The 10,339-nt window shown below is 43.3% G+C and overlaps 2 protein-coding genes across 2 annotated transcripts; one reads left to right on the top strand and one right to left on the bottom strand.

Moving 5' to 3' along the window:
- On the bottom strand, positions 1-2,932 carry arpc4l (actin related protein 2/3 complex, subunit 4, like). Its single transcript, XM_053652337.1, has 6 exons — positions 2,795-2,932; positions 2,067-2,185; positions 1,836-1,947; positions 1,171-1,266; positions 399-569; positions 1-314 (listed from the first exon to the last, which is right to left on the bottom strand). The coding sequence occupies exons 1-6, from the start codon at positions 2,915-2,917 to the stop codon at positions 309-311; spliced, it is 627 nt and encodes a 208-aa protein (XP_053508312.1). The 5' UTR covers positions 2,918-2,932; the 3' UTR covers positions 1-308.
- A 614-nt stretch (positions 2,933-3,546) lies between these two features.
- Positions 3,547-9,765, top strand: tada3l (transcriptional adaptor 3 (NGG1 homolog, yeast)-like). The gene is made up of 9 exons (XM_053652331.1): positions 3,547-3,751; positions 4,722-4,949; positions 5,145-5,395; positions 6,945-7,050; positions 7,324-7,456; positions 7,663-7,766; positions 8,529-8,629; positions 8,775-8,966; positions 9,170-9,765. Exons 2-9 carry the CDS (start codon positions 4,740-4,742, stop codon positions 9,360-9,362), a joined length of 1,290 nt encoding a protein of 429 aa, XP_053508306.1. The 5' UTR covers positions 3,547-3,751; positions 4,722-4,739; the 3' UTR covers positions 9,363-9,765.
- The last annotated feature ends 574 nt before the right edge of the window (positions 9,766-10,339 follow it).

Below are 10,339 nucleotides of genomic sequence, written 5' to 3'. Positions count from 1 at the left end.
GAAAATGCGGGTTGTCGTGGATTGTTTTTTTTTTGTTTGTTTTTTTTTTTATGTTCAAAAGTACAATTATTAATATCCATGGGAACAAGAAGCACCTTTAACAGAAGACGTAAGGCGAAAAAAGGGGACGCTGCGTACGACATCGCAGGATCGGCTGATCGGTCGGTCGTTCGTTCCTCTGGTTCGTTTTTTTGACTGTTGATTCACTGACGATGAGCTCGTGCTGAGCTTTAAAAGCCTGCGATGCCTCTCTCTCTCTCTCGCTCTCTCTCTACGGGAAACTCCATAAAGAGCGCAGAGACAGCTTCTCAAAACTGCAACGACAACAACAATGACGTGAATACAAGGACGCGCCGAATAATCACAGCAGCTACTAAAGCGACAGGAGAGACGCGTACGTTTTTGAGGAATTCCTCGGCGACGATGCGAGCGCGCGCGTTGACGGACAGCTTCATCTCGCTGATCTCTTTGTCGATTTCCTCCATGAAATGAATGATGAAGTCCACCAGCTTGTGCTTGTACATCTGCTCCGTGTGGAAGTTGGTGATGAGGAAGCTGATGTCATAGCCCTTACAAAGAGCGAGAGAGGGGGGAATAAAGGTGAAGTGAAAGTCATAAAACTCACACACACGCACACACACGCACGCACGCAGTTTTAGGTTTATGCACAAATATATTCAAGTCTTTTTTTTTTTTTTTACATTTAATTCATAAACTCTGACATTTAGTCAAAAATTCTATTCACATGTCTGACATTTCTGAACACTAGATCTGCAAGGAATAAAACACTCGGGGGTGTGCTGTTAAAGGAAAATAATCAGTGGCACGGTGGCGTGATGTGAAGTTACTGTTTCCAAGAACTGCAAATGTTTTCATCGTTTTGTGCCAGTGATTTTGTTTTCCTTCATTTTTAAAAGTATGCATACGTTAGCAAAAAAAAACAAACAACATTTATAGTTACAGCTCGTCGTTAGTGAGAAACCACAAAGAAGTGTGAAAACTCTTCTGTGACAAAGCGCTGCCGCTGGAGACTCCTTCCGAAAATGATTCGGTTACTTCTTATATACATCAGCAAGTTAGTTTTATTGCAAAACTACAGAAGCAAACTACAGAAGTAAACCAAGCAGGTGTGTGTGTGTGTGTCTGTGTGTTTTTGTCTTTTTTTCTCACCTCCACAGGTTTCCTTCGCAGGATGAAGAAGTTCTCGGCTCTCATCATCATGAAGCGCATGAACTTGTGGCACAGGATCTTCTCGATCTCGTCCGCCTGGGTGGAACGATCAAGAGTTAAAGCCGGGATTTTAAACACAGGGCGGAAGCTCGAACGGACTGGTTACAGGTTTGCTACAGGAAGAGCTTTAAAGCCTCCAAATAGGTCGCGTCTGTTGATTAGGTCACAGTTCTGATACGTTTTCTCCACGGAAATGTGCGCTGTGAGTTTTCTGTTGCTATATATATATATATTACATATATATATAAAGTTAAATATAGTTTTTATTTAAAAAAAAAAAAAAGGCTTCGCTGCTGTTGGTTAAAACATGTTCTTTATTATCTTTCATCTTTTTATATTTAATAATAAACTCTTTTAGCACTCTCATAGCACACTGAAGTTGCCAATTAAGGTTGCCAGATAACAGAAAAAAGTGTTGCGACCTCGACTTTTTAATCTGCAACAGCTTTTACTGTGACTTTGAAAGATATCGTTTGAATCTCCTAATCACCTTGTAACGCAAATCCCTACTTATCCCTAAAATATTTTTGATGCACATAAACCAGACGTTTGGGATGTTTCTTGAAGAACGATGTCAGCAAGCTGACCGACGCCGGGCGCGGTACCTGTTTGACGGCGATGCTGACCCGCACCGAGTTGATGGAGCCCTCGATCAGGACTTTCTCCTTATCGTTGCGGCTGATCACCACCGGCTGCAAAAGCAACTCTTTGCTGCTCCTGCGGACAGACATCACATCGGAAGAGTAAGATTTCCCAAAAGCGGCACGAGCCGACTGTGGCGCTCGTCGATCGACGTAAATCTCAGGGCGTTTACACTGAGCGCTCCTCTGACTCACCTGACCTCCACCTCAGGCTTGTTGTGCCGTTCCACCACCTGAGAGGAGAAGTTCTCCAAACACAGGGCCGCCTGCAGGGTGGCACGCACGGCGTTCAGGTACGGACGCAGGGTCGCCGTCTGGAAAAGAGGAACATTTTACAAACAGGATTCAGGTTAATTGTGATGTCAGTCACCTGCACCACAACGTGTTAAAGCCAGTGCATTATAAAGAGCCAGGTCTACAGGGTCAGTAGAGCAGAGTTCATTCTGGATTATGCATTCATTGAGTGCAATAGAATCAAAACATACATATAGGTTACATTGTTGTTGGAATATATATAGAGTTTGTCACTTATTCAATGACATTTATTATCATCATCATCATCATCATCATTAGGGAATGACACAGACTACAATACACATCATCCCTTAATGCAAATGAATGCACATTAAAACAACAAAAACACTTCCTATCATGTAGATTTCATTCTATGTGTTTTATGTTGTAAACAAATAAAAATACACTCCGCGATTATAACATAGTAATACATGCTAGCTAGGTAACGTTAGCAAGCTAGCAAAGGCATCTGTACGGAATTTCAGGTTTAACTAGCTTCATCTTTCGACCTCAGTTAACGTAGAACTGTTCGCTCTGATTATAACAAAATAAAAGCAGACAATAAACATTAATCCCATAATCCCAAAAAAGCAAATATTGCCACTTTGATGCAGAAGAAACCATCTTACCATTTTTTGTGGTCCTTTGAGAAAGGCGGAAGTATTTACGCCACGCCTTGTGTTATTTTCTCCCCCACCCGTATTCCTAAATGACCCGCCTCCTGCGCTCGTGCTGATTCTATTGGCTAACATCTTAGCAGTATGAACGCCTAGCCAATCAGAAAAACTAATATGAACCAATCCGAGCGCGGGAGGCGGGGTTAGTCGGAATGCGTGTGGGGAAAAAAAAACGCCTACGCCTTTAGCGCTAAGAGCGCGTTCAGCGTCGCTTGTCTAAAACTATATAGTGGTGGCGCATAGAATTTTTGTGCCCCTCTTTTCACGTTATAAAAACGAAATAAATAACCAGACAAATATTACTGCTGACAGATAATATGCGCATACGCTAAATATATCTGAAAGCACTGTGATAAACAGTGCAATTACATAAAAAACTAAATTTACGAATTTCTACTATTCTAAATAATACGGTAGCAAGCGCGGTCCTAAATTTACCTTGATTCGCGTTTTCTTCCATATATGGCAAATAGTAAAACATGCTCCGTTTGCTCGATTACTATTGAAATATAATAAGTTTACTTATTGTATTTAGCTATACCTGCTTGGAAACATTAATCATTTCATAAAAATATAAATGTGTTATTTTGGTTTTGGGTCGCTTTTACAGATTTGTCTCACAGTCTGGATTGGAACATACCATTAAAAAAAAAAAAAAAACATTTGAGTGCTTGTGTTCATAAGGGGGATGGGGGGTGCCGGTGCTCAATCCTACGTGCTATGATTTATTTTAGATAAACAAAATCAGTGATTAGTCGAAAAAGTAGTTAAAATATTCTCTTTAGGTGTATTCCAGATTTACACCGTCTTGTTACTCGGACTTGAACATTGAGTATTTTCGTTTCAATACACCACCGCTCCCCCGTTTCAATAAATGGTACAGTCTCTAATGGATGCCGCTTCTCGGAGGTAAATATAGCATTGTCGAAATTTTGAATACATATGCTGAATAAATGTCTATATTATGCACGTATATGCTTAAAGTGAATTAAAACCCCACAGATACGCTAGGCCTGTTTACGGAGATGTTCAATTAAAAAAACGGTTTTGTATTTTGTCCTGCACACTCCTACTAGCTAGCTAGCATGCTTGCTAAGCCAACTAGCAAACAGCACTGGTCATGTGGATGCTAACTGAAATGTTTATTATCTGTATTTTAATATCAGCGCACGGTGTAAATGAGTTATGTGGTTATCCTTCCCTCCGAGATTAGTTTAAAGTTATATAAGTGTTTAATTGCGAATACAGCCTTTCACAGCGCACACTTTAACGCTAGCTTTAAATGGTTTGCTTGTTCCATCACAGTTCTGTCAGTCATGTAATGTCTATTAAACATGTTCTATATTATCGTATACTTTCATACTATCTAGTCAGATATGATCTGAAACACTTAGAAGGGAAATAAAGTATCAGGATTTGTAGGTACATCATGCAAAATCTCAGTAATTCCTCATGAATAATAAGATTTCCCTGAAGCTTTAGGTTTCTGGGTCACTTTAACAAGCAGAATTGTAATAATTAAGTTAAAGGTTTACTTTCTAAAACTTTGAGGCAGAGCGATATGGCAAAAAAAATCGTATCGTGGTATTTTCGCAGTCAACAACGAATGTCACAATATTTAAATGTGGTTAACAGGGTCGACACATTAGAGTACTTAATGAAAAACTGGCTTTAATGACACTTTTATTTATGGTTTAGAAAAATGATGTATTAAACAAGGACAAGGAGAGAAAAATAAACACAGAAATATATACAGCTGTGAGGGACTCGCGTATCAACAAGGGATTTATCGAAATGTTAATATCGTCACGTCACCCAGCCTTGTGGAAGGAACGCAGTGATTTTTATTAAACTAGTTCTGTGTGTTACGCTTTTACAGTTCTCCATAACCGAGAAAATGAGCGAACTGAAGGACTGCCCGCCGCTCAAATACTACGACTTCAAGCCTGTGGAGCACGTGAAAGTGTGTCCTCGCTACACGGCGGTGTTGGGCCGCTCGGAGGACGATGGCATCGGGATCGAGGAGTTGGATACGCTGCAGCTGGAGCTGGAGACGCTGCTGTCTTCGGCCAGCCGACGTCTCCGAGCGCTGGAAGAACAGAGACAGGTCAGAAGTTGTATTCACCCCCTTTCTTCTCATTTTCTTTTCCTTCAGAAGCTTTCTCTCTCTGTCTCTGTGTGTGTGTGTGTGTGTGTGTGTCTCTCTCTCTCTCTCTCTGTGTGTGTCTCTCTCTCTCTCTCTCTGTGTCAGCCAGCGCATGACAACATGACAACATGAAAACGAATCCATTCTTCCCAACAGATACTTACAGATTGGCAGGACAAAAAAGGCGACAAAAGGTTCCTGAAGATGGGGAAAGAAGTGGATCCGGCCGCGTCCTCTCGTCATCCCAAGCCTAAGAAGCCAAAGCTAGAAGGGAAGGCGGGTCACGGGCCCGGGCCCGGTCCAGGCAGACCCAAATCCAAAAACCTGCAGCCCAAAGTTCAGGAGTATGAATTCAGTGAAGACCCGCAGGACATACCCCGCAACCCCAAAAACGATGCTCCAAACAGGTGGGCTGAGATTTAAAATGATTTGTTTTATTCCTTTTAGATTTGATTGGCAGATTGGTGAGGAAATCTGGACTAGGTAGACCCTAACCCTAACCTCTACACACACCTCTATACACCTCTACACACCCTTCTACACACCTCACCACACCCCTCTACACCCCCTTCTACACACCACCACACCCCTCTACGCCCCCTTCTACACACCACCACACCCCTCTACACCCCCTTGTACACACCACCACACCCATCTACACCCTCTTCTACACACCACCACACCCCTCTACACCCCCTTCTATACACCTCACCACACCCCTCTACACCCCCTTCTACACACCACCACACCCCTCTACGCCCCCTTCTACACACCACCACACCCCTCTACACCCCCTTGTACACACCACCACACCCATCTACACCCTCTTCTACACACCACCATACCCCTCTACACCCCCTTCTACACACCACCACACCCCTCTACACCCCCTTCTACACACCACCATACCCCTCTACACCCCCTTCTACACACCTCACCACACCCCTCTACACACCTTTCTACACACCACCACACTCCTCTACACCCCCTTCTACACACCACCACACCCCTCTACACGCCCTTCTACACACCACCACACTCCTCTACACCCCCTTCTACACACCACCACACTCCTCTACACCCTCTTCTACACACCTCACCACACTCCTCTACACGCCCTTCTACACACCACCACACCCCTCTACACCCCCTTCTACACACCACCACACCCCTCTACACGCCCTTCTACACACCTCACCACACCCCTCTACACCCCCTTCTACACACCTCACCACACCCCTCTACACCCCCTTCTACACACCTCACCACACCTCTACATACTTTTTCACACACCTCTACACACCTCACGAGGTTAGATGTAAATTAATTTAGTATAATATTTGTAACAATTAATAACAAAAGAGATAAGAACCTCAGTAAACCGTAACAGTATCACGGTTAAATATGTAATAAACATATTTACTCTAACACACCATAGTAAAAATAGTTGAACATATTGTATCCAAATGCGGTGAGCACTATAGTACCATAAAGTGTATAAAAGTAAAATCGTTGTAAACGACTGAAGTTTAGACTTTAAATCTACTGTATAAGTACAAGGACACTAAGAAAAAAACCTGAAACTATGATATTTCTGCATATTTCGTGATATTTTCGCAGTAAACAAGGAATGTCATGATATTTAAAACTGGCTTTAATGACACTTATTTATGGCTTACAAAAATGATGTATTTAACAAGGAAAATATTCTATATTGGATAGAATATTTCTTAAAATACTGGAAGGGAGGAGTAAACAGATTTACTTATCCAGACGTTTCTTGGAGCAAACAGTTGAGCTCTTGCACTTACGCTGCACTTAGTGCACGCTTTTGTGCAAACGTAGTGTTCATAACCTGACGTATGAGATGCAGTGTGGAGAAAATTCAGCTTGTTCTTTAATGTATGATCATCATCTGTCAGATCTAGATCTCTGTGTACTGTGTGTGTGAGACAGATTCTGGGCTTCAGTAGAGCCCTACTGCGCAGACATCACCAACGAAGAGATCAGAGTTCTTGAAGAGCTTCTTAAACCGCCTGACGATGAAGCGGAGTACTACAAGGTAACACCAGCGCGGCAGGTTTCTTTTTTTTATTGAATTTTTGCACACAGAATGCAAATTTGATCACTTTCTTTAAACGCAGACAAACCGATTGTTGAATCTTTTTTCCATCTATGAAACAAAAAGGTGGATATTCAGAATTTTATTCACAGGATTTAATGTAATATGTAGATTTTACGATTCATTTGTCTCATTTTTTACAGTGTGACCTCTTGGTGTGTCAGCTGTGTGTGGGTTTGATATCAGTTGTGTGTATGTGTGTGTGTGTTGCAGATTCCCGCTCTGGGGAAGCACTACTCTCAGCGCTGGGCACAAGAGGACCTGCTGGAAGAGCAGCGAGAGGGAGCGCGAGCCAACGATAAGAAGAAAAGCATGCTGGGTCCACTGTCCGAGATCGACGCCAAGGGTAACGCCGACATTCGCTTGACATCGTTAGATAAACTCTGAAGATAACGCAAATCTTTATTCTCTTTCGCAGTACTGTTTTACAAATTTGAAAACCCGATTGAGGATTAATCTGATAAACGTTAAGCGTTAGTGTTATGTCTGGGTTTTGTTCGCTGCTTGTGGTTGTCGTTCTCTTTAAGCGTAAACCCGTATTGCTGTGTGCAGACGTGGACGCCTTGCTGAAGAAGTCTGAATCCCAGCACGAGCCTCCGGAGGACGGCTGCCCGTTCGGACCCCTCACACAGCGCCTGCTGCAAGCTCTGGTGGAGGTGCGAGACTTAGGATCTAATATATTCTCGTCTTATGCTCTAGTCAGAGCCAACTCTATTTTTCCGCTACACACTGACGACATTTGGGTTTGAGATCAAAAAGATGAATATGAGACGACAGATCAGAATTTCAGCTTTCATTTCCTGACTTTTTTCAAGTGATCAAAAATTTTGGAACAGGTGCCTGACTGACAGGTGTTCCTTGCTGCCCGGGTGTGCCCTGTTAGATTAATTGTTTAATCAATTAATAGCTCTGGATTGAGCCCTAGGTTTCACCTGCGATTCTTGTTAAAAAGGATAAACCAACATGAAGTCCGGAGAGCTGTCTATGGGGGGGGTAAGCAAGCCATATTGAAGCTGAGAAAAAGAGAGGAAGTCTATCAGAGCCATTGCGTAAACATTACGTATAGCCAATGCATCAATTTGGAATGTCCTGAAAAAGAAAGACACCAGTGGCGTACTAACAACCAGACATTGAACGGGTTGGCTGAGGGGAAAACAACAGCACTTGATGACAAACATTGGGAGAGCTGTGAAGAAAAACCCAAAAACAATCAGTGACGTGACCGACAACCTCCACAGGGCAGAGGTGAAGGTATCACGATGCACCACGTGAAGAACCCAAAATGTCTTCAGTGTTAAGCGAAAACAGTAGAATGGGCTGTATTACTATTGTAGTAGACAATACAACTTTCCTGCCAGTTTACAGCACCTCTTTATTTTAGCTTTAAGCGATATTAGGATCATGTGATTACGTTGTAGGAGAATATCATATCCCCTATGGAGGATTCCCCCATTCCAGACATTCCAGTGAAGGATGATGGAGCCGGGACGTCGCCTCGCAGCCAGGGGAAAGCTTTCAGGTAATGATACTTGATGTTCAAACACACTTATTTCCTAATCCTACAGAGGCAGGATGTCATTCTGTCCCAAAACTTTTTCGAGCTCACCCATTACGCTGTGCATCTCTCTCTCACTCTCTCTCTCTTTTTCTCTCTCTCTCGTCAGCGTTCCCCACACACGCTCTCTGGAGGCCCGGATCAGGGAAGAGCTGGTGGCTCAGGGTCTGTTGGACTCAGAGGAGAGACTGGGTACAGGCGGAGACTCTGAGGACGAGGTGCTGGCCGAGCTCCAAAAGAGACAGGCCGAGCTCAAAGCTCTGAGCGCTCACAACCGAGCACGAAAGCAAGAGCTGCTTCGGTGAGTTTCACACACACAAAAACGTAGACGTGTTCAGGGTACACGTTGTGTATCATGATTTTTGGGTAACATTAGTCTAACAAGGAGGAAAATAATAATAATAATAATAATAATAATAAAGTTTATTTCAATATCTGTATCGCAGCGCTCTACTTTCATTAAACATTAATTCTCACCACGAATCATGTATCCGCCCCCTCCAGATTAGCGCGGGAGGAGATGAGGAAGCAGGAGCTGCGGCAGTGCGTCCGAGTGGCCGACAACGAGGTGATGGAGGCTTTCCGGCGTATCATGGCCGCCAGGCAAAAGAAGCGCACTCCGACCAAGAAAGAAAAGGATCAGGCATGGAAGGCGCTGAAAGAGAGGGAGAGAATCCTCAAGCAGCTGGACGGATAAAGGAGGAGGCCGTGAACTTGATCGCGTTTAGCGTAGAGTCACGGGGACCACAGTTTTCAAACAAAACAGGTCTAACGTCAAGGGCTGGTTCTAGACTAATCCTAGCACCATGTAGATGTAGCTCTAATAACCCTTTTCCACCAAGACAGCGATGGATTAGGAGACGAATTATGAAATAAAAATGAGGTTGTTTTTTTTGGCTGATGGATTGAGGTGTAGAATTTTTCTTATTAGGCTGGCTTTGACGAAATATTTTACCATCCATAGTCAAAACCTTCCGTATCACTCTGTCTGTCACAGATTATTTCTTCCTCAGACGCAAGACCGTCGATTTCTATTTCTCTGCAGAATTAAATTCACGAAATCATTTGAAGACCAACATTTCGTGGAAGTCATCTACTAACGAATACCACGACTCTCGGAGGGTCACTTGAGAATCAATGTACGAAATTCGGGCGGAAAATAAAACGCCATCGTCTTTCGGACGCGAGACCGTTCTTATTAAGAGATGGATCTTCCTATTTCTAGCCTAGAACCAGCCCTGTACATATCCCATTGAGCCACATGATCTGCACTAAGAAATCGCTGATACACTACTGTGAGGAATCCTGTCACCACCACGACACCGGATCCCCGGACTTGTACGAATCAGGTCTTCAGGTACGAGTGTGTGTCTGATCGCCTGCGGCACCGTAACGTGAGCAAACAGGACCTGAGCTTTTGCGCTCGTATCCTGACGTCTGATGCATCTGGATTCTGGGGTCCCTTTACCATGTTTGCCTTTTTTTTTTGTACAGTTCTCCGTAAGTAACTGTTACAGTCAGGTGAAAAAGTTGTATTTTGGCACTGCATGTGTTGCATGTTCCTTTTCCTTATGTTTCCGTTTTGATTTTGAATGCCGGAATGTAAGAACTCATTCGCCGGGACATTGTTCGCCCATTTTTTTTGTTTTGTACAAAACACCAGGATTTTGAATT

This window comes from Ictalurus furcatus, chromosome 21, assembly GCF_023375685.1.
Source record: "Ictalurus furcatus strain D&B chromosome 21, Billie_1.0, whole genome shotgun sequence".
Classification (NCBI taxonomy): Eukaryota; Metazoa; Chordata; class Actinopteri; order Siluriformes; family Ictaluridae; genus Ictalurus; species Ictalurus furcatus.
This window is presented reverse-complemented; position numbering and strand designations above follow the sequence as displayed.

Bases quoted from the DNA above. Each gene is read 5' to 3' on its own strand.
- tada3l (XM_053652331.1), top strand. From the start codon at position 4,740: ATGAGCGAACTGAAGGACTGCCCGCCGCTCAAATACTACGACTTCAAG. The intron at 7,767-8,528 runs GTGCGAGACTTA...ATTACGTTGTAG, and splicing joins TGCTGCAAGCTCTGGTGGAG to GAGAATATCATATCCCCTAT. The intron at 8,630-8,774 runs GTAATGATACTT...CTCTCTCGTCAG, and splicing joins AGCCAGGGGAAAGCTTTCAG to CGTTCCCCACACACGCTCTC.
- arpc4l (XM_053652337.1), bottom strand. From the start codon at position 2,917: ATGTTAGCCAATAGAATCAGCACGAGCGCAGGAGGCGGGTCATTTAGG. The intron at 2,186-2,794 runs GTAAGATGGTTT...CCTCTTTTCCAG, and splicing joins TCAAAGGACCACAAAAAATG to ACGGCGACCCTGCGTCCGTA. The intron at 1,948-2,066 runs GTGAGTCAGAGG...GTCTGTCCGCAG, and splicing joins AAGCCTGAGGTGGAGGTCAG to GAGCAGCAAAGAGTTGCTTT.